The sequence below is a fragment of the Strongylocentrotus purpuratus genome, unplaced genomic scaffold (genome assembly GCF_000002235.5).
Source record: "Strongylocentrotus purpuratus isolate Spur 01 unplaced genomic scaffold, Spur_5.0 spur5_scaffold_7, whole genome shotgun sequence".
NCBI lineage: Eukaryota > Metazoa > Echinodermata > Echinoidea > Camarodonta > Strongylocentrotidae > Strongylocentrotus > Strongylocentrotus purpuratus.
Window position 1 is genome coordinate 619,053 of NW_022145613.1, and position 20,151 is coordinate 639,203.

General features: G+C 36.3%; 2 protein-coding genes across 6 annotated transcripts in view; one reads left to right on the top strand and one right to left on the bottom strand.

Annotated features, from left to right (window-relative positions):
• The first annotated feature begins 2,130 nt into the window (after positions 1–2,130).
• LOC100888280 (demethylmenaquinone methyltransferase) lies at positions 2,131–6,902 on the top strand. Of its 2 annotated transcripts, XR_004062095.1 has the most exons (4): positions 2,131–2,228; positions 3,357–3,495; positions 5,945–6,432; positions 6,794–6,902. XR_004062095.1 is itself a non-coding variant. In XM_030974745.1 (3 exons), the coding sequence occupies exons 1-3, from the start codon at positions 2,154–2,156 to the stop codon at positions 6,364–6,366; spliced, it is 636 nt and encodes a 211-aa protein (XP_030830605.1). In that variant the 5' UTR covers positions 2,131–2,153; the 3' UTR covers positions 6,367–6,651. The 2 variants fall into 2 exon arrangements, 1 of the variants encoding a protein (XP_030830605.1); XM_030974745.1 differs by lacking the exon at positions 6,794–6,902 and having other exon boundaries at positions 5,945–6,651.
• Positions 6,903–12,147: 5,245 nt separating this feature from the next.
• Positions 12,148–20,151, bottom strand: part of LOC754234 (ankyrin-1) — a 31,249-nt gene continuing 23,245 nt past the window's right edge. The window contains exons 16-24 of one of the 4 annotated variants that reach the window (XM_030974124.1): positions 19,831–19,916; positions 18,720–18,823; positions 17,752–17,899; positions 16,934–16,969; positions 15,295–15,360; positions 14,350–14,505; positions 13,786–14,003; positions 12,846–12,973; positions 12,148–12,497 (exon numbers count right to left, since the gene is read on the bottom strand). In XM_030974124.1, the coding sequence (XP_030829984.1) occupies positions 12,380–12,497; positions 12,846–12,973; positions 13,786–14,003; positions 14,350–14,505; positions 15,295–15,360; positions 16,934–16,969; positions 17,752–17,899; positions 18,720–18,823; positions 19,831–19,916 (1,060 nt within the window). In that variant the 3' untranslated portion in view covers positions 12,148–12,379. The other 3 variants (XM_030974125.1, XM_030974126.1, XM_030974127.1) reach the window with 3 other exon arrangements.

A 20,151-nucleotide genomic window follows, 5' to 3' on the forward strand; every position in this document is an offset into this window, starting at 1 on the left:
TGAATTGGGATTCAATGGGGAAATTCAATGGGGATCCAATTGGTAAATCGATCCAGTTAGAAGAACCAGTGATAAATTATTGATACTTCATAATCGATATTGGCAACTGTCCACCAATTAGGTGTATTCCAATCTCATTTGCATTAACTTCATCACAACCTCATCATTTGAAGAGAATTCAAGAGTTTCATTTACAGTGACAATGGCTCATACAAATATATATACTAAATATGTATATTGTTTCTTGGTTAGTAATCATATAATCAATATATAAATCAATATATCTATTGCTAAAACGTGAATGTAATTGTAACATGATCAGACAAAATAATCTATTGGTTAATAATTGCTGAAGGAATAAAGAAATCACAAAATTGATGTGCATTGTCATAATTTGCTTAACAAATCATGATAAATTTATTTTTCTGTGACACGTGTAAAGTGATAATGAATATTCATGAGATGCCTAGATTTGTTGGTTTCAATTGGTCAATTGGTTTCAATGGGACCAATTGAAGTCCAAATTAAGGCCAATTGGTCCAATTGAAACCAATTGGGGACCAATTAGTCTAATGGGGCCTAGGCCAATGGGGCCAATGGGTCCAATTTGTCCAATGGGGCCAATCCGGACCAATTGAAACCAATTGGGGACCCATTAAAATCTAATGGGGCCTAGGCCAATGGGGCCAATGGGGCCAATTTGTCCAATGGGGCCAATCCGGACCAATTGAAACCAATTGGGGACCCATTAAAGTCTAATGGGGCCTAGGCCAATGGGGCCAATGGGGCCAATTTGTCCAATGGGGCCAATCTGGACCAATTGAAAACATCTGAGGTCCCATTGAAACCTGTTAAAACATATTGAGACCAATTGAAACCAATTGAAACCAATTGAAATTTCAATTGGTGTTCAATTGGTTTCAATTGGATTTTCGTCTTGGGATATCTCGCTTTGCATGTCTCTCTTTCTCTCGATCTTCCTCTCTCCCTTTCTCTCTTTCTCTCCCTCTCTGCCTGTCTCTATCTCACACTTTTCCTGGGTCTTTCGTGCTGTCTGCACTATTATCCTCCCTACCTCTCTTCTATATTTCCCTCCAGCCCTATGATGGTTGTGGAATAGAATGTTAAGCAAATTTTATGAATTGTATTAATTTGTATATATATAATAATAATAATAAAAACGTTACTTATAAAGCGCTTACCACCGAAGTCTCTAAGCGCTATACACACAAAATAGACTGATATACAATTACAACTTATACAAAACTAAAAATGCAAATAAACCTACAAATAACAATACATATGGAATACACATCAAAGTGAACAGAGATAATTAATCATCGAACGCAATTTTGAATAAATGTGTCTTGAGACTAGTTTTGAATAGGTTAATGGTTTGACAGTTTTTTACATTTAAAGGTAATTTGTTCCAAAGTTCAGCAGAAGCTTTGCGAAAGGAGCGATTACCATAAGAGAGAGTTGACACAGAAGTAGATACGAGGTTTAATTGTGAAGATGACCGTAAATTGCGTGAGGGTTTGTATTCCTCGATTAATTCTTGCAGATAAATTGGTGCCAATTCATGAATGCATTTATAAGTTAAAACTAAGATTTTGTACATAATGCGGTACGTCACCGGCAACCAATGCAATTCGCGAAGTACTGGGGTGATGTGTTCACAAGAACGTGTGCGTGTTACAAGCCTGGCAGCAGAGTTTTGGATTCTCTGGATATATGTGTAGGCCTACACTGATTTTTTAATTCATTCACTGCGTGATATGTCTTAATACGTTTTATGTTTGTATAAATATTTATGTTTTTACAATGTACAAAGTTCTGCAATTCAACCATCTGGCTGCAAATAAATTTTTAATAAAACCATTACCATTACCATTACCATATGGATGTATGGTTGTGTGATCCGATGGCACGTTCCGCCCGTCATACACACCAAGAAGATTCTACATCATAAACCTCACGATAAAAGTCGGACACAGGTGGGCGGGGCTTGAGGCCTGGCTGTACTGTGCTGTTTACTTTGTCCGTATACTGTGCGTGTATGTAGTATGTACATACAGCGAGATTGCTACTACTACCAGGGACTTGTTAGTGTATCCCAAGTCCCTGCTACTACATTGCATTACGAAGTAATCATGCCTCTCTTTGTCGACTCTATCGCTAGAAACCTGAAAAGACCCGAGACTGGTTTGGTTGGATCATTTATATTGGTAATTTTCATCATTTTCTGTTATTGTGTAAGGGTATAATGCTATAAGTATGGCAGAGTAGCCTAATTTATCAAGTAAATGCAAGCTGAAGCTGCATTTCATGTATTTGTATATCGATATGTACCAGACTTTATGAGTATGACTAGGAGTCCGTCCGCGTCCGCCTACTTTACTGTACAAGTTATGGCTGTGTAATATTAAGATGAAATTTGTTTGTTGTACCATTCTATAGAACAGGGTATCTCAAAGTTCTCTAAAGATAGAAAGAAAAAAGGTAAAACTAAAAGAGAAGAAGAAAGAAAAAGGAAAAAGAGAGAGAATTAAGGGAAACAAATATATAAATATGTATAATACTATTAAAATAAAAATTGCCACTCTGAGTAATGGCTCGGCAACGTACAAGATAGGATAGCAACCAAATCCCAGCACAGATTATGTGTATAATTGGCTGCATCAATGTATAAATCACTGGCTGATCGGGGGGGGGGGGGGGGGGGGGGGGGGGGCGAATCGCCTGCGGCCCTCCTTTAAAGCCGCCTAACAAATGGAAATGGGGAAAAAAGAGAAAATAGGGTAAAAGAGAAGAAGATAGAGCTAGGGTGGAGGAACAAGGAGAGGGAGAGAAAAAAGGAAGAACATGAAAGTTGAAACTTAGATTTACACCCGCAGATTATATTTCCAACGAGTTGGCTTGACATTTTTACTGTAAAAATTTAGGATTAGATTGTCTATTAAGTCTGGAACAAATTGAGCAATGTTTGAGTCGTGCCCGGCTTTCCAGCAATCATGTTGTACATTGTTCTACTTAGGTTAAAGTATACGGTCGACCATAAGAATTTTCAGGCGAATGGCATCCCACATTTCGGACCTTACAGCTTTCATAGAAATCACATCTTGGGGCATTTCACAAAACTTGTCATCAGTGACAAATGACAGTTTTTGTTATAAGCTTCTGGAATCCTTGCTTCTGATTGGTTGTCAACAGATTTGTCATTGATATTTGTCATTTGTCATTGAAAAAAGGCTTTCTGAAAGAGGTCCCTGGTTTGAGAAATCCTGCTATAGAATATGCACAACTACGAGGCTTAATATTTACAATTTCCCCTCTTTTTTTTCTTCCTTCCAAAGCGTTTATTAAAGAAAGTAAACCGTTCCCTTGAGGAGAAGGCTGTGGAGCATGCAGAGATTGAGCCACACCATCATGTCTTAGAAGTCGGCTTTGGCCCAGGGTTAGGACTCAAGAGAGCAGCACAGTGTGTCAAAAAAGGTAACAAAAATAATACAAATGACTTTAGGCTACATTGTAAGTCAAATATCCATACTATAATTAAAAATACCTTTTAGAATGATGATGCATAATGCTTAAAGAACTTGATGAAATATGTATGCGAATGCAAAAGTTGAATGCAATTTTGGGCTTGACCTCAGAAATACTTAATTGCATTTGAGCTTTCTTGCATTTATCATTTGTGTTCCTATTAGATTGCTATATTCAAGACCGAGCTGGAGTATTTAAAGTTGTTTAGATATTTTCGCGGAAGAGGTTTACGGTACACCATGTGTAAAGTCCTAGAAGGACTAAGGAAAGTGGATAGAAATAGAAGTGAAATGGAAAGGCAAGAAAGTGGAGGTTGGAATTAAGGAAGAGTATCTTTCGGAAGTGAGTATAGTCCTGAAAAGGACTGTAAACCAGAAAGTTGTAGACAGGATGAGAGGTTTGAGTAGAAGACTGGATTGAGTTGGAGAGTTGAGTAGATGAGAGAAGCTGGCTTGAGTCGGCGAGTAGAGTTGCAGAGCAGGAGCAGGAGAGTAGACTCGACGTTTCGGACAGGTTGACTGTCCGTCTTCAGGAGTGAGTGTTCGCTAGGCATGCGGCGGTCCTTATGGCGTGAGTGCGGACTTGGGGGAAAGCACTGGGCCGGCGGGCTCGGCGGGTTGGCAGGCAGCTGTCGGTGGTGGCGCTCGGTTGCGTGAATTGGCGGGAAACGAGTGGGCGGCGGCTATGCAGACGTCGTGTGGTTGGTGTCGGCGGAGTAGCGGGCGGTGTGTCGGCTGTTGAGTGGGTGTATCGAACGGCGGTGAGGACGGCTATTAGTGGTGTCGCTCTGTGTGTGTTGGTCGGCGGTTTCGGCGGGCAGGTCTCGGTGGGATCAGGTGAGTAGCTTGGTGGTGTCGGCGTAGGTTGTAGCGAGGTGTGGGCGTGGGCGGTGCTTGTGTGGGTGAAGTGGCTAGTTGAGAACGTGTAGTGCTTGGTTGAGTAAGTGTGGTTGGGTGGTTGCAGGTGGTGTCCGGGCTGACGGATGGATGGATTAGTGAAGTGTTGGTGGTTGGCGTGCTGGTTGTGGAGTTTGTAATGTTATGAGCTGAAGTTATGCAGCACTCCTAATTTGAATATAACTTACACCTGTATGTGCTCATTGTTAAACAGCCATGCACATTCATTCAGAAGCAACCATGCAGAAAGCACTCTTCAATACAGTACTCTTGGCACACAGAGTGTGTGATGTATTTAATGAGTAATTAGCCATGCACACATTCAACCCTCATACACTGCCTTATGTACTGGACATGTGAGAGTGGTAAGTTGCACTTGACCACTAGCATGCACAGCATAAGCATGATGTTTTAGTTACACCAATAAACTCCTGAACCTCAAGCAAAGATATGTGGAGCTTTATTACTTTCTTGACCCAGCTACATTCAGTAAAGTACTAACCAAGAAGTCTACATAACAAACCCACTATTTTTGACATGGTGGCATGTTCAAATTAGGAGTGCTGCATAACTTCAGCTCATAACATTACAGAGTTGGTTGAAGATTGGTCGGAAGTAGAATGGTGATGAAGGATTGGGTGCCAGATGCTGTTGATGTGAAGGCCTGGGTCTTGGGGTACGGTGTTGTGTTGGTGGATCTCGATGGCTTCTCGGACCCTTCGGGTGTTCCAATGTCGAATGGTGGTGATGAGGTGACTTTTATCCCAGTGAATGCGGTGGAGCTCTTGTTGTGCGTGCTTGACGATGGCTGACTTGTCCCAGTCGCTGCGTCAGTGGTGGGTCTTGTGTTCTTTCAGTCGGGTGTCTAAATCGCGGCCGGTTTCTCCAATGTAGACTTTGCCGCAGTCGCAGGGAATCTTGTTTTATAGTCCTTTTCAGGACTATATTCACTTCCGAAAGATACTCTTCCTTCCAACCTCCACTTTCTCGCCTTTCCATTTCACTTCTATTTCTATCCACTTTCCTTAGTCCTTCTAGGACTTTACACATGGTGTACCGTAAACCTCTTCCGCGATTGTTCATACCACCATGCAAACCTTCAAACATCTTTAGATATTTTGTTTGTATGTATTCCTCCTACATATATTCCTCCAGGCTCCAGCTTTTTTCCTATGGGCCCTTCTAATCCAAAAGAATCTTTTTTGTTTTCTTAATCATATCAGGTGAAGGTTAAATTCATGGCATTAATACCCCCTCCCCCTCTCTCTCTCTTTCTCTCTGCTTCTCCTTTGCCATCTTTTTCTCCCTACCGTCTCTATTTCCCCCTTTCCCTCTATTCATATCCCCTCCTCTCTCCCCTCCCAATCTCCTCATTTCACCCACATACTCCTATTCTCTTCTATTTGTGTCATTCAAGGAATTAATCTCTCCCTCTCTCTTCCACTCTATCCCTCCCTCCCTCCCCCTTTCTGTTTCTTTCTCATTTTCTGTTCAATCATTAGGTGAGGGAATGGTACATGGTATTGATTTCTCTCCAGCCATGATGACGGCAGCAATGGACCATCTAGAGCAGGAGATTGCAGATGACATAGTTGAGCTAACACTAGGCAATGCAGTCCACCTGCCTTACCGTGATAACTCCATGGACCGCATCTTCCATACCAACTGTTATTACTTCTGGCCAGACGTGACAGCGGTAACCAAGGAACTCTTCCGTGTTCTGAAGCCTGGTGGTCAGATGATGACTCTGCTCAATCTGGAGAGGGTTAAAGCATCACATGACACTGGCTATCTCAAGTATGGCAACTATGATCCAGATGGCTACATGGATGCATTGAGGACTGTGGGGTTTGAATGCGATGGTATGAAGTCATTAAAGGATGGTGAAGCGCCATATGAATTGATTCCAGCGAGGAAATCATGATTTGAGGAACAGTACTTTCATATTCCACTTTACTAATCTTTGTAATTATAGTTTTGCAATATTTATGTACTTATGTTTTAATAATTTCATACAAATTAGTCTTTCCAGCAAATTTTTCTTAATTCTGCATTACATTCATATAATACTCGAAGTTCATCTAATTTTCATTTAAATAAAATAAGACTAAATTATAACTAAGAAATCATTTTTTTTTTAAAGGGCCACAATTGTGGAATAATATACCTCAAGATATAAAATCTAGTCCATCAATTAACGTTTTTAAAAGGAGATATAAATCATTTTTAATCCATCAAAATAAATAAAGATTGATTATGGACACGGTCTTTTTTGGGGGTTTTGGGTTTGTTTTTGTTCCCCCCCCCCCCCCCCCCCCCTCTAGTAGGTTTTTTTTCACCCTCTCAAACAGAGTGTTTCCACTCCTCTATACCACACAGAGCTACGTGCACTTCCTCTATTCGTTACAAACACACACGCTCGCGTGCACATGCACACACACAATATATATATATATATATATATATATATATTTGCACAACACCCTCATCAACTCATACACAAAGATCGTTTAAACACTTTTTAATTTGGTTTACCTTAAGATTTTTTTTGTTTTTGTTTTTTTGAGGCCGCCATACTTGTCAAGCTTTGCTTATGATTACGGTCTCCTGCACTTTTCCAACAGAATAGTTTGGTTAATACTTTAAATTTATGATTATATGTTATGGAAATATTAAGTTTCGTTATTATATGTACATATATTATGTAAAAAAAAACATTTTGACATGAAGAAATTATTGTTTATTTATGTTGTATTATACATTACATTTATATGTTCTTATTTTATTCTTATGTTATTCAGTTATATTTTATATGGAAAAAATGCAGAAATAAAATCAGATCAAAAAAAAAATTATATATAATACTGTATTATACGTTATTACTGTTTTGGTGGCAGCACCAATAAAGCCTTTGGCTTTCCTAGCTGTCTCCACATTCATATATATTTTTGTTGTTGTATTGTAAATGTTTCTCTTTAACTTGTACGCTATGTTTTGTATTTTTTTGTTATGATGTTTTTATGATGAATGAAAATAAAGTTCAACTCAATTAAATTCAATGTACATTGATAATCAATTCATGTTGTGTGTATTTTGTTTCTAATATATGAGACACTATTGTCAAAGAATTGAGTATTATTACCCGTATCAGACATCTGAGCTGGTCATTTACAAAACCGTATTGCCCTAGTTTTCACTAGCAGTGGGAACGTAGGGGTATATTCTTTGTATTTTCCTTGGTCTCCCTGCGCGTATTGACTTTACGTGTAGAGACGAGTGAAAATATACCTTGGTATTTTCCACGGTCTCGCATCTTGTATTGACCGCGCCGTATTTTGTCATTTTCATTGCGCATCTATTATGCGTACGAGAACCTGCGCACTTTGCGCGCACTCTATTGTGACGTAATAATCACACCAAATGCACACTGTTCGCAGTGTATCGAAAATGTTGTCAAGTACTGGATGCACAGTGCTGGTTTGACAAAGTTTGTTCAGTTCTTGAGATTGTCATGGTGGATTTCTGTATTTGCTCTAGATGTCTGATTTGGATAACAATAAAAATATTGACTGGCTTTACTTTCAGGGTATATCAGAAATATTGACCGCGCTAAGACCATATTGCCCTCGTCTTTCGACTCTGGGCAATATGATCTGAGCTTGGTCAATATTTCTGATATACCCCTCAAGGCCAGTCAATATTATATAATTATACTGAATGAATAAATGTTATTTTACGATACATTACATGAAGCAGAGATGCCAACCTTCTTCGACAAAAAAAAGTATTCTTAAGAGCAAAAAACAGTATTTTTGAAAAAATCTCTCACCTTAACATATCGCCCAATCGAGCAGCTTAAAAAAAACGGCAGTACCATGTATACATACCCGGATCAGAGCGCGACGTGCATACATTACATGTGGATTGTTCGCAATGTGCGCAGTTTTGGGCCCGTATCACCATTCTGCGTGCATCGTTTGAAGACGTAGGTGCATAATACACTTACGACACAAGGCCCATGATCAGAAATTAAGAAAAACGTCACTAAAAAAAAAAAAAATTAAAAAAAAAAAAAAAAAAAAATTAAAAAATTAAAAAAACGTAACAAAACAAACAAAAAACGTACTGCCGTATTCATAGTGAAAAAACGGGACAAATACGGCAAAAACGGAACAGTTGGCATCTCTGATGAAGTCATTACCGGTATTTGTTTTTTAATAGGGATGGGGAGCAGGGAGGGATATTTATACAGGCAATACAACATGTGTTAATATCTCACAATTGTGTGTCATGCTTTTGTTTTTGTCTACTCTGACATATGACATATGTATGACCAAAGTATCAATAGATTTTTGTTTGTGCCTTGAATTTATTTCAAAAAGTATTTATTTTAAAGAGTAGCATGTAATCAGTGTCTATGCATATATTTATACGAGAGTACACCGTCGTCTGCCCTAGAACTGTAGGAGTCTTCATTGAACTAATGAGTGATGGGAGTAGACTTTGTCAGGTACCCCCCCCCCCCCACCCCCTGCCTTCTTTGCTGTCTCTAATATCATCTTTAACACACCTCTCAAATAATAGAGTGCAGCAGCAAACAATTTTCTTTTAAATTGTCCCTTTCACAACAAATTATTTCACACCGTGCAGAAACATCAATTAGACACAAATGTTCAATATTCAATATACAATTTATTCAATAAAGCAGGTCTCTGTACATACTTTGATTATTGATGTAAATGTTTAGCCGTTTTCGACAACCTCGACTAGTTCCTCCTCCACATCAAATAAAAATTGAGCACTCATTTATACTTGATGTCATAATTTAAAACAAGAGGAAAATTGTATATTGACTAAAATAGCTTAGCTTCCAGGTTAAGTGAGTTTTTTCCCTCAATGATACTGTGCTTGAGAATGGATTTTGTAACTATTCTTCTGAGAGAGAGAGAGAAGGGGAGAGAGAGAGACAGAGAGAGTGAGGAAGACAGAGAGTGAGGAAAAGAGAGAGAGAGAGAATGTATAAGGGAGGATATAGGGGACATTCTACATGCAAACTCAACTAATCACAATTTAACTCGCTGAATACTAAGCCCAATGTATCTCAGGCTCAAGTTTATGGCAATCAGATATTATACCAAAATAAAAGTGCATCTAACATAGTAACTGAGAGGAGAAAAAAAAAATCCCTTCACCCGAAAGCTATGACAGGTAAGGAAGCACAGCAGAGAAGAAGAGCTCATTAGTTACATTTCAATATCTTACACTCGTAACAAAATTTAGTGTATTGAAATAGATGGAAATGCATAATTTGTCTTGGTCCTAACTTTGAAGTCTGTTTTTGTTGTATTAGGTCACATATTTACATTAAGAATATATTCCCCATATCCACAACCTTGATAAAAAACATTGTATAACAAAATCACTTGCTAATAAATGGTTGACCATATTCTATTTCTAGATATGTTTATACATGTAATGGCCCCCCCCCCCCCCATGTATTTGTTTAAATACAAAACTAAAATCTTTCAGAAAATATCTACATGAAAATGTTAGTTCAGTATTCACATGTGCAGCATCAGTTTCAGTTCTTTTCCTTCTAAAATGGTATTGGCAAGATTGTTTTTTTTATACTGGCTATTGTTTCAATACCCATAATCAATGACTAATTAATACTTGTCCACAGTGCAGAAGCAATCAAAGATAGTTTGCGTAGTTTAGAGATGAAAAATCAAAACTAGAATGTATCAACTTTCATGCAAGTTTTCTTTTGGTACAGTTCTGTGTACATCTCTGTTAAAATGTTTGAATATGAATGTACAAGTACCAGGTATCTCCTCACTTCGTGTCTCATATGTTAAAAGGAACAGCAGAGTTGCAAACATAAATTAACATGAAATATATCATTTGTTTCTTTCTATTTGGTCTGGTCCAAGCTACAGTAGGCCCATTGACTAAGTATATCACCAAACATACTAAAATGTAGCTTGGACTTTTCAAATATCAAAGAAAATTTATCATTGTTTGATTATTTGTTATATAACACATTTGCAAAACTCACAATAATTACTCGATAACATAAATTGGACTCATTTCATCACCTCTTCTTCCAACAGAGATTATTATTTAAACGGCAGCCAACTGATGCACTCAGAGGACCTCCAGGAAAATTTTGCATTTGTAATTAATGTTATTATTATTATTAATGTTAGTTTACCTGTATTTACATTGTTATATTTTTTTGTGAATTGCCGAATAAATAATAAATAAATAAATAAATAAAACATTAATAAAACAAAAATTGATGACTATAATACAAACTGTTGATTGAGTACCGGTAGTAATACACCTCAAATCAAGTTTGAGGAAAATAAATCCCAATATCTTGTCCATATATAACAGTAAATTCAACAACGTTGCTTAGGGATTTCCATACAGTACATAGTTGGGGGATTCCTTTGAAAGAGCTTTAAAAACTGCATGTGTCAGTTTCATAACATCAAAATAAAATAGTCTGGTATCTTCTAAAAGATAGAGCTAGCATTACTCATATTTCAAAGTGCTATATATACAATACCAATATTGTAAAAAACTTGAAGAACTTAAACTGAATGTTTAAGACTACTACAGATAAATATTATCTGACAAAAAAATGTAATTGCAGCATGAAATATACTATAGCTGAGTATTAAAGTAAAGACGAGGAAATCAAGCAAGTAATCAACACCCACGTACATGACATGCGGTGGTCTCATACATGGTGTCCTTTCAGCAAGTCTAGATTTACATCATATCTTGTTTCCTTTTTACATTTTGCTGGCCTTATTAATAATGTCCTGTAAGATAAACAATTCAGGAAGTATCTTAGTCAGATTTTCTCACATTTCCAATACAGAAGTCAAGATTAGCAGAAGCTCAATACAATTGAATTTTATAAAAATTAAAAGTTCACTTTTGTAAGAATAAAGACTCTTTTAAAAAACATGATACACCTGAATGTATTAAGAAATGGAAACAAATTATTGCACTTGAATGTTTATTTAAGCCTCTCAAAAAGTATAAGAAATGGCAATGATTCAATATATAAAAAGTATGTCAAATATATATTATCTACAATAATGCGAGATTTAATGACAAATTACCCAAATTGCTTCCTTTTCCTCAAAAGACTCTTAATGAATTTTAAGACACCTAAAAATGATGTCACAGAGTAAAATTCTTCTTCCATTTGTACCCTCATTCAGATAATTGTTTAATGGTGTGCATGCTTTATGACTCTATAATACATCAAAGCAGTGGAGTGATAAGTTTTTGATACACACTGTACTTATACTTTGTGGAGCTGCTTTTAAAGCGCTTTTTAACTGCAAGGAAAGGTGATATACTACATAGTTTGTTGATTAGATCGGAATGGATTGGAAGCACACAAATTCATAAATTGGTATTTTCATCTCTTAAAGATAAAGACTAGTTACGGTCATGCGATTGCATTGTGAAAGAAAAGTTGTGTACTGCAAGGTTCTGGAATCATCAAAATGATAAGAAATTTGGCCCAGTCTTTGTAAAGTTACAAGCACTGTACACAGAAAGATGTATATGGGACTTACGCACACGTGCGTTTATCTCTCATACACCAATAGATAAACTAATTTACCAAATATATCAATTAGTAGGCGGTTTCCCGGCAAAATTGTTATCATCATGTATTAGTCAAAACCTATTCTTTCACATGATTGGTAATAAGAGCTTCCATTTCATTTTTTGAAATTGGGGCGTTTCCAATACTGGTCTTTACCTTTAACAAGTTGTAGTTGTTCTCTTATGACTCTAGTTTTACCACAGCTGATCAAATATCTCTTGAAGTTTCTCAAAGTCGATTGATGATGGTCTCAATTCCTCATCAGATCAACTCTCTCTTGAAGTCTATCAAAGTCGATTCATTATGGTCTCCTTTTCTTCATCTGATCAAATCTTTCATCAAGTTTATCAAAGTCTATCGACGATGCTTGTCCGTACGAACTCGCTGGTGTGGTGGGTTCATTGGGGACCATCAACCATCTACAAAATATAAAATAATTGGAGTTTTCAGGTCACTTCTATATCTGCCTTTAGTTCCTGAAAAGATTGAAATATTTTTTACTTGAAGGTCCTAATATGACAATGATATCATATCGTGTAGGAATGAATATCTTTTGCTGGACACAATACATGCTTATCAACTCCTACTAGCATTATGCACTATCTGTAACCTTATGGCACAGATCCTGAGTTAGGTATAAATAATCTTTATCTTTACATGCACAAACTGTAATTGCAAATTTTCCATAGGTCTGGATCAACAAAAGTATAATAAATCTGGGGGTATTTTTGAAATCGCAAGTTTCCAGATCAACAGCTGGTTCTCACCTGTCCCCTTCTATATTTGCTCTTGCATTTTTGACCATCTTGGCAACCTTTGACCTTTCTGACCTGGCCATCTCCTCAGGAAGTTTGCCATCCAGTGTGCGAATGTTGAGGTCTATGTAATCAACACTCTGCAATAACAAAGACAGTTTCAATCATGTTAGACCAACTCACACAACATAGCATGTCCATCATACTGCAACAAAAAAAACTCTGTCACAGATTTGTGACAGTCCATGCCCCAAAATACATGAATCACCAAAGTGATTCATTTCCCAATTCCAGACATTTTCTTGCTCCAAAACTGGATAATGTTTACAATTCATGAATGTCACAGAAAGATTTACAAATATCCTTTATAATGCATTACTATTCAGAAAACCTGGTATCACAACATTAATAAACATCTATAAAAAAAAATTGTATTTTGTTTTCTCTTTGTTATTCATTAAAAACATCATCTTAATTCAAATATTGTATAAGAACATCAAATGTTTTATAGTAATAATAATAATAATCTGGATTTATATAGCACTTATTACAAAATACTGTCTCTAATATAAGCGTTTTACAGACATTAGTACCCCTGTCAGGCTGTCACCGGATTCATTTATGCACTATGTGCACCATCTCCACTCCTTGGGGAGTATTCCTACCATATGGTCATTGTGATGGCAAATGGCAATTACAAACACAAAGGCTTTCATCATCCTACCAGGTCCCCATTTCTCTCCTGGGTATGGAGTGGCAAATGTAGATTAATGCCTTGCCAAAGGACATTAGCACCATGGCGGGATGGAACCCATGACCTTTGCTTTTAAAGTAAAGTGCTTAAACCACTCAACTAAGACATCATAATGTCATCATAATATGAAGCCCCCAAAAATATGATTACATATTGTATATCCATTTATTAATGAGATGAATCTCATCACGGTCTTACCACAAGTTTCTTGACCATTTGTCTACGGTCAAGTTTGCAGGCTAGGTGAAGAGCAGTAATACCATCACAGTTCTGGACATTGATGATGGTTGTATCTTTGTCCACTAGAAGGGCAAGGATAGCCAGACCAATCTTTTGATCAGAGCATTGGATTGCTCGATGTACAGCTGTACAACCGTCCAGGGTGTTAGACGCACATATATGGTTTACTGTGGAACCTGGAAGAAAATAGAAATATATATCTTTTAATACTTTCTGTGCGACGAAGTGTTTGTGCTCCTGTTATAAATAAACAATCAAGAGTAAATTGTTTGATCATATAGCTTGTTTTATTAATCAACTGGCGTGTACACGTATTTCAGAATGATAATTAATAATCCAGAAGTACTTTCTTATTTCAAACAGGACTAGAAATAGCTAACACCTTTGGATCAAATCCTGATGCCTCGTGTTTGTGTGGTCCATGTCAAACGTACTACATATCCACAAAGAAGATGCTCAATAAAGCAAATCACATGTTCTGTCATCCATTTGAATATTCCTAGCTTTGATATATATATGTACCTTGGTAGATATTTGGCCTAGTTGGTTGTCCGAGATTGACGTAGATTTCACTCATGGATGGTGTGCGGGAATGAATAGCCTTAGATCCTCCATACACGCTACCAGTGGCATTGAAGGAAGCTATTGATACATTATCTCGGGGTCTGGAAAGGCACTCTAAAGAGGGAATAAAAGTTTGGAGCACAGAAATAAAATCTCATATCTACAGAAACGTAGTTATCTTGGGGTTAAAGATTACATTCCTGCTTTGTGAATGAATTAATATAAGCCAGAAAATATTCTTAACTTCTAAGATGTGGACACATCCTTTACTGCTTTCTGGTACGAGAACACAAACCAGCCCACTGTTCAATCACCACTATTATATAATATACTTGAACATCAAAAATACTCAATATCGCAGAAACACAAAGTTGCAAACCATCCAGAGACTCCTAATAAATTGCGTTACTGACTTATTAATTATATCATTACAAATTTTTCTTCTCAGTTTTCTTATGTATAACTGATTTTCTTATAAAACTGAAGATATGGCGTATATATTCAATACTGAATAAATGCCATTAAACTATTACCAACAACAACAACAACAACAATACTCAATATCCTCTTTTTTCTAATTATGGCACATTGCTTGGAGTTTCTAAACAAACTCACAGTTCTACCAGTCAACAAGATGATGCATTCCATCTTCATGATAATAAAACAGATCAGAAATCATGGAAGTGACACAGAATGGAAATAAACTTCTTTATAAATCCCCCGCGAAATATTGTTAACTGTATTCAACACTTTAAAGAGAACTGAAGTAACTTTATCTATGTTCAATTTGAATAATTTAGTTAACATCCAGGAATATCAGTAGCCTAATAACCCCTAATTTTTGGTGAACATGTTAGCTAAACTGCAGCTGTAGACATAGATATGAATGTTTGGTACTGTTACCTGTATCAGTAAGGCTCATAAATGATGAAGACCTAATTGATGCAAGGCCGGGAGCATACCTAGAACCTAGAACAACAAGAATATACAGAATACTATTACTTCTCACTTATGACTTGTTCTGCTAAATACAACTCATTAAAGGTATAGACCAGTTTTTATTGGAAACGCCCCCCTCTCAAAAAATGAAATCGAAGCTCTTATTACCAATCATGTGAAAGAATATGTTTTGATTAATACGTGATGATACAAATTTTGCCGGGAAACCGCCTACTAATTGATATATTTGGTAAATCATATCGATCCGGCCTCGATAAATATTGCGATTGCACTTCAACATTGAACATTTGGGCATTTATTTCTGCTTTTTTGTGAATTTAGGTTGAAGTATTGCCATCTAAACCTCTGAAGGCAATATTTAAACAATATTGAATGGATATTTTGCACCCAAAACCCTTGAACCGCAATTTTATCACTACCGGTCTATATCTTGAAGACAAGGGTATTTATAATTAATTTAATGAAGGGTTTTTTTCTCAAAACCATTGAAATGAAATCATACCATCAAGACATAAGGTACTGTAGAAGCAAGCTGTTATAGCAAGATATACTTTCATGAATCTCACAAATTGCTTTAGGGTCACATATTGAATGACAAACAGAATTGAATTAAATACCCTTGTCTTCAAGATATAGACCGGTAGTGATACCCTCATTGACATGTTACACGAATATATATATTGTTTTAGTATACTTACTTTACTGTTGTACCTCTACTGTTATACCATATCAAGAAATAATTTTTAACACAAAATACCTACTTTAGATTAGAGCATATAAGAATTTAAAAAATGGAGGGTATGTAAGAAGAAAGAGAAGAAGAAGAAGAAGAAGAAGAAGAAGAAGAAGAAGAAAGAGTATTTAAATGTATATTCATCATGACCATGTATATTATATCAAATGTATACTAAAACAGGGCCCTATGAATGTCAATTATATGTTGTTCCTATGTTCATTTATATGTTGAAGCAAGATTGTTCATGTGCATATAAACAATTATCCTATATGGACTCAATAAAGAAATGAAATGAAATGAAATGAAAATTAGCAATACACACATGATGTAATTTGCCAAAGTTAATTCATCACAAAAACAAGCACTCATAAAAACATTTGTATCACTATCATTACATAACATTGGCTTTTGATAGTCAGTGTTAACATGCGTGTGTATTTAAAACCAAAAATGTGATACCATGTTAATAATAATAATAATATGTATTATATATAATATATATGTTGCAATGACATCAATTCTTACTCTTCCAAGTTGTTCATTTTTTTTAGCATTCCAAATTAAGAGATGATGTACCAAACAAATGATTAAAGTATAAAACAATGTACACCCTTGATCCTTGACAAAAACCAAATCATTTGAAATCATATAAATAATAACATAAACACACTATTAAAGAGATGCTAAAAAACACTAAAAATTAAATAGAAATAATAAAATATATACCAAAACATGTCAAAAATATATAGAAACCATTGCCTTGCATGCCAAACTGATAATCATTCATGCACATACATGATGATATGCAACTGGTAGAATAACCAAACACAATTCTACTTATTATACCTCTCTCTTCTGTAATCGAGTGCAGTCTTTCATAAGCTATAGATAGAAGAAGCATTGATCAATAAAATTAAGACTACATACATTACATGAACTTACAAGTCTTCAAAATATATTAATTTTTTTTGTACAGAAAAGGGGAAAATGAATGCACTGTATTAAAAAAATAAAAAAATACAGGTGCCGTCACATTCCACTCACAAAGAAATGGTTAAATGAAAAACATTCATTTATCGAAAGTGCACATTCTCATGATGCATATATAGCTAACATCTTACTCCTTGTCCTATGTATTCTATCGAAAATAATTGAAAAAGAAAGAAGAAAGAAAACAATATTGCTCACAATAATCATGTCATCCCAAAATAAGTACCTTCAGAAGATATCAACAACGGCAATGAACTTTTTTGCTATTTGGCTGCCCCTATACTCTCCCGTCCCCCCCCCCCTCCCTTTCACATCCCCCTCGTCAGTTAATGACCTTTGACCTCTGCTAATGTCCTAACAACAGTTCATCTATCTACAATCAATTTAAACAAAGAGTTTTAAAACATAAATTTCTTAATTTTGGTCATCGATAACATTGTTCTAACACGCTTATTTTTTTTTAGGGGGGGGGGGGATAAAATGACAAATCATATGATTTCAGTTGTATTGTTTGATCGCCGAACCTTACAATCTAATGGGACCATCTATATGGAACTAACCAAGAAGTTGGGTTTGGAAATGATGTGCTGATAATGAGAGGCATCATGTGTCTATTTGCCTTTGCCCGTTATATTGCTGTAAGGAAAAGAATGAACAAGATATTGCACGCTCACCTGGCAGCTGTGAAAGTGTATCCAGAGTCTCAGTGTCTGATAAACACTTGCGGGTACCTGGTCTTCCTTGAATCATCCGTCTACTATGCTGTACTGCCCTCTTTAGACCCTCGGGAGTCAGGTTGGAGTCAGACTCGCTGGAGATGTCCTGGATGTTAAGAGGTTTTAATTTGGTTAGCTCATCAGGTAATTTTAATAGTAGCTTTATTGGACAACAATCACATTGAGAGGGTCTATATAATGGTCTTGACATATATTTTCATTATTATCAGCTTGTAGCACAAGGAGAGTCCATGAAGGAAGTTGATTTTCTACACTGCTCTTCAAATTGGCAACACTTTAATCTTTCCGACATTTGTTTAATTTCTGAGTGATGTTTTGGGCTGTAGTATCATCCCTCAAGCAGCTCATGAACCCAAGATAACCTTCAAAAGGGTAGTTTGTCCCACTGCTCCTGTAGACAGTATCAACTGCTCAGTATAAGAAGGACCTATAGAGTGATAGGACCTGTAACACTACACCATCTAATCCAGAGACGGAATACATTCAATGTGAGAATACATTCATTTTCATAAACTTAAGACTGCATCTTTTTGTATACTGAATAAGGAAAAGATTTAGTAAACATGCTACAATTTTAGATATTGATTTATATCTGATATACTATCAATGACTTTATGCAAGAATGATACTCAGATTAAATAAGGAGTATGATGACAAGAAGACAAAGGAGGAAAAGATGACAAAAGGGAGAGGAGACAGGAATATAAAGGTGGAAAAGATAAGAAGTGGAAGGAAAACAGATGGAAGAAACAATTTAATGAACAACTATGATTAAAAATATACTTTGCATGATTTTTAGAGAGTAAAAATTTCCCATCATAAAGATAATTACAATGTCATGTCTGTCTAATGCTCTCTAATTTCCACAATTTACAGGCCATCAATAAATTCCTGATGATACTTACCTGCGTCGGTATACTAGGATAAAGATCATAACGAGAAGGATGATAGGCTGAGATATCCTCATAGTCACTGAAGTCTGTAGAGCATTCCATGTAGTCCAGTGATGCTACAAGAAACGAGAAAAGCACAATTGAAAAGAATCTTAAACCAAATCTACCTCATGAATTAACTTACTTCATGATTAACTAGATGGAACTTCGACTGCGTGCAGTCGAAAATGAAGCCTCCGTCATAGAGCAATTTTACAAAACAAAACAGAAGAAATTTTTCAAATTCAAGTTTGATTGTAATCCATTAGCAGGTTCTCAGAATATTGTGATTACAAGCAATTTCTCATATACATATATGACCCTTTGATCTTTGACCTCATGACCCTAAAATCTACTCAGTTCATTGGCTCTGCAAGATGTCCTGAGTTAAATAGTAATCCATCTGTCAGTTCTAATGAGAATGCGTTCACAAGCTATTTTTGCATACATAACGAGCCCTGTGACCTTTGACCTTGACCTCATGACCCCAAAATCTAATCAGTTTATCGGCTCTGCAAGTAACATACATGACCTAAGTTTGGCAGAAATCCATCAATCGGTTCTTCAGATAACGCGATCACAAGCTGTTTTTGCATACATAATGAGCCCTGTGACCTTTGACCTTTGACCTCGTGAACCCAAAATCTAATCAGTTCATCGGCTTTGCAAGATACCTACATGACCAAAGTTTGGCAGGAATCCATCAATCGGTTCTTCAGATAACGCGATCACGAGAACGGGACATACAGACGGACAACCCGAAAACATAATGCCTCCGGATACTTCGTAACGGAGGCATAAAAAGTCTAAAATCAGTTCATCTAGCAGTGATGATGCATACTAAAAGTCATTCCTTCATATTGATCTTTGCTGGTGGAGGCTTGAAAATAATTGTTATTATTTGATAGGCATGAAAGCGCAACAAGAAAAGAATGTCCATACCACCCCCCCCCCCCCCTTTCCATCTCCCCACCACTGAAAAATAACAATACGAATTAAACACCTTTCAAGTTCTTAGCAGACAACATACTACCATTTATTCATAACATGAAGAACATTTTTATTTGTAAGAGCTTGTACTGACCTCTGTTTCTCCTTGATGTACCAGGTGAACAAGATTCCAAGAAGGTCCCTGAATCATTATCAGATTCTCGTCTCCATCTCGTTGACCTGAACAGACAGATAACAAATTAAAAACACCCTTTACTTCAACCAAGTTTAAATCAGTATTCCTGTGAAGCTAAAATACAATCTTTTAATAGAGAATTGTTGATTATGAAGTGAATATGAATACTTGTCGTGACTAAAAATCATACAATACTTCTGATTATTATCTATAAAAGGCTTCCATGTGGTACAATAAATCAGTGTATTCAATATCTTTAGTGCAGTACCCGGATGACTG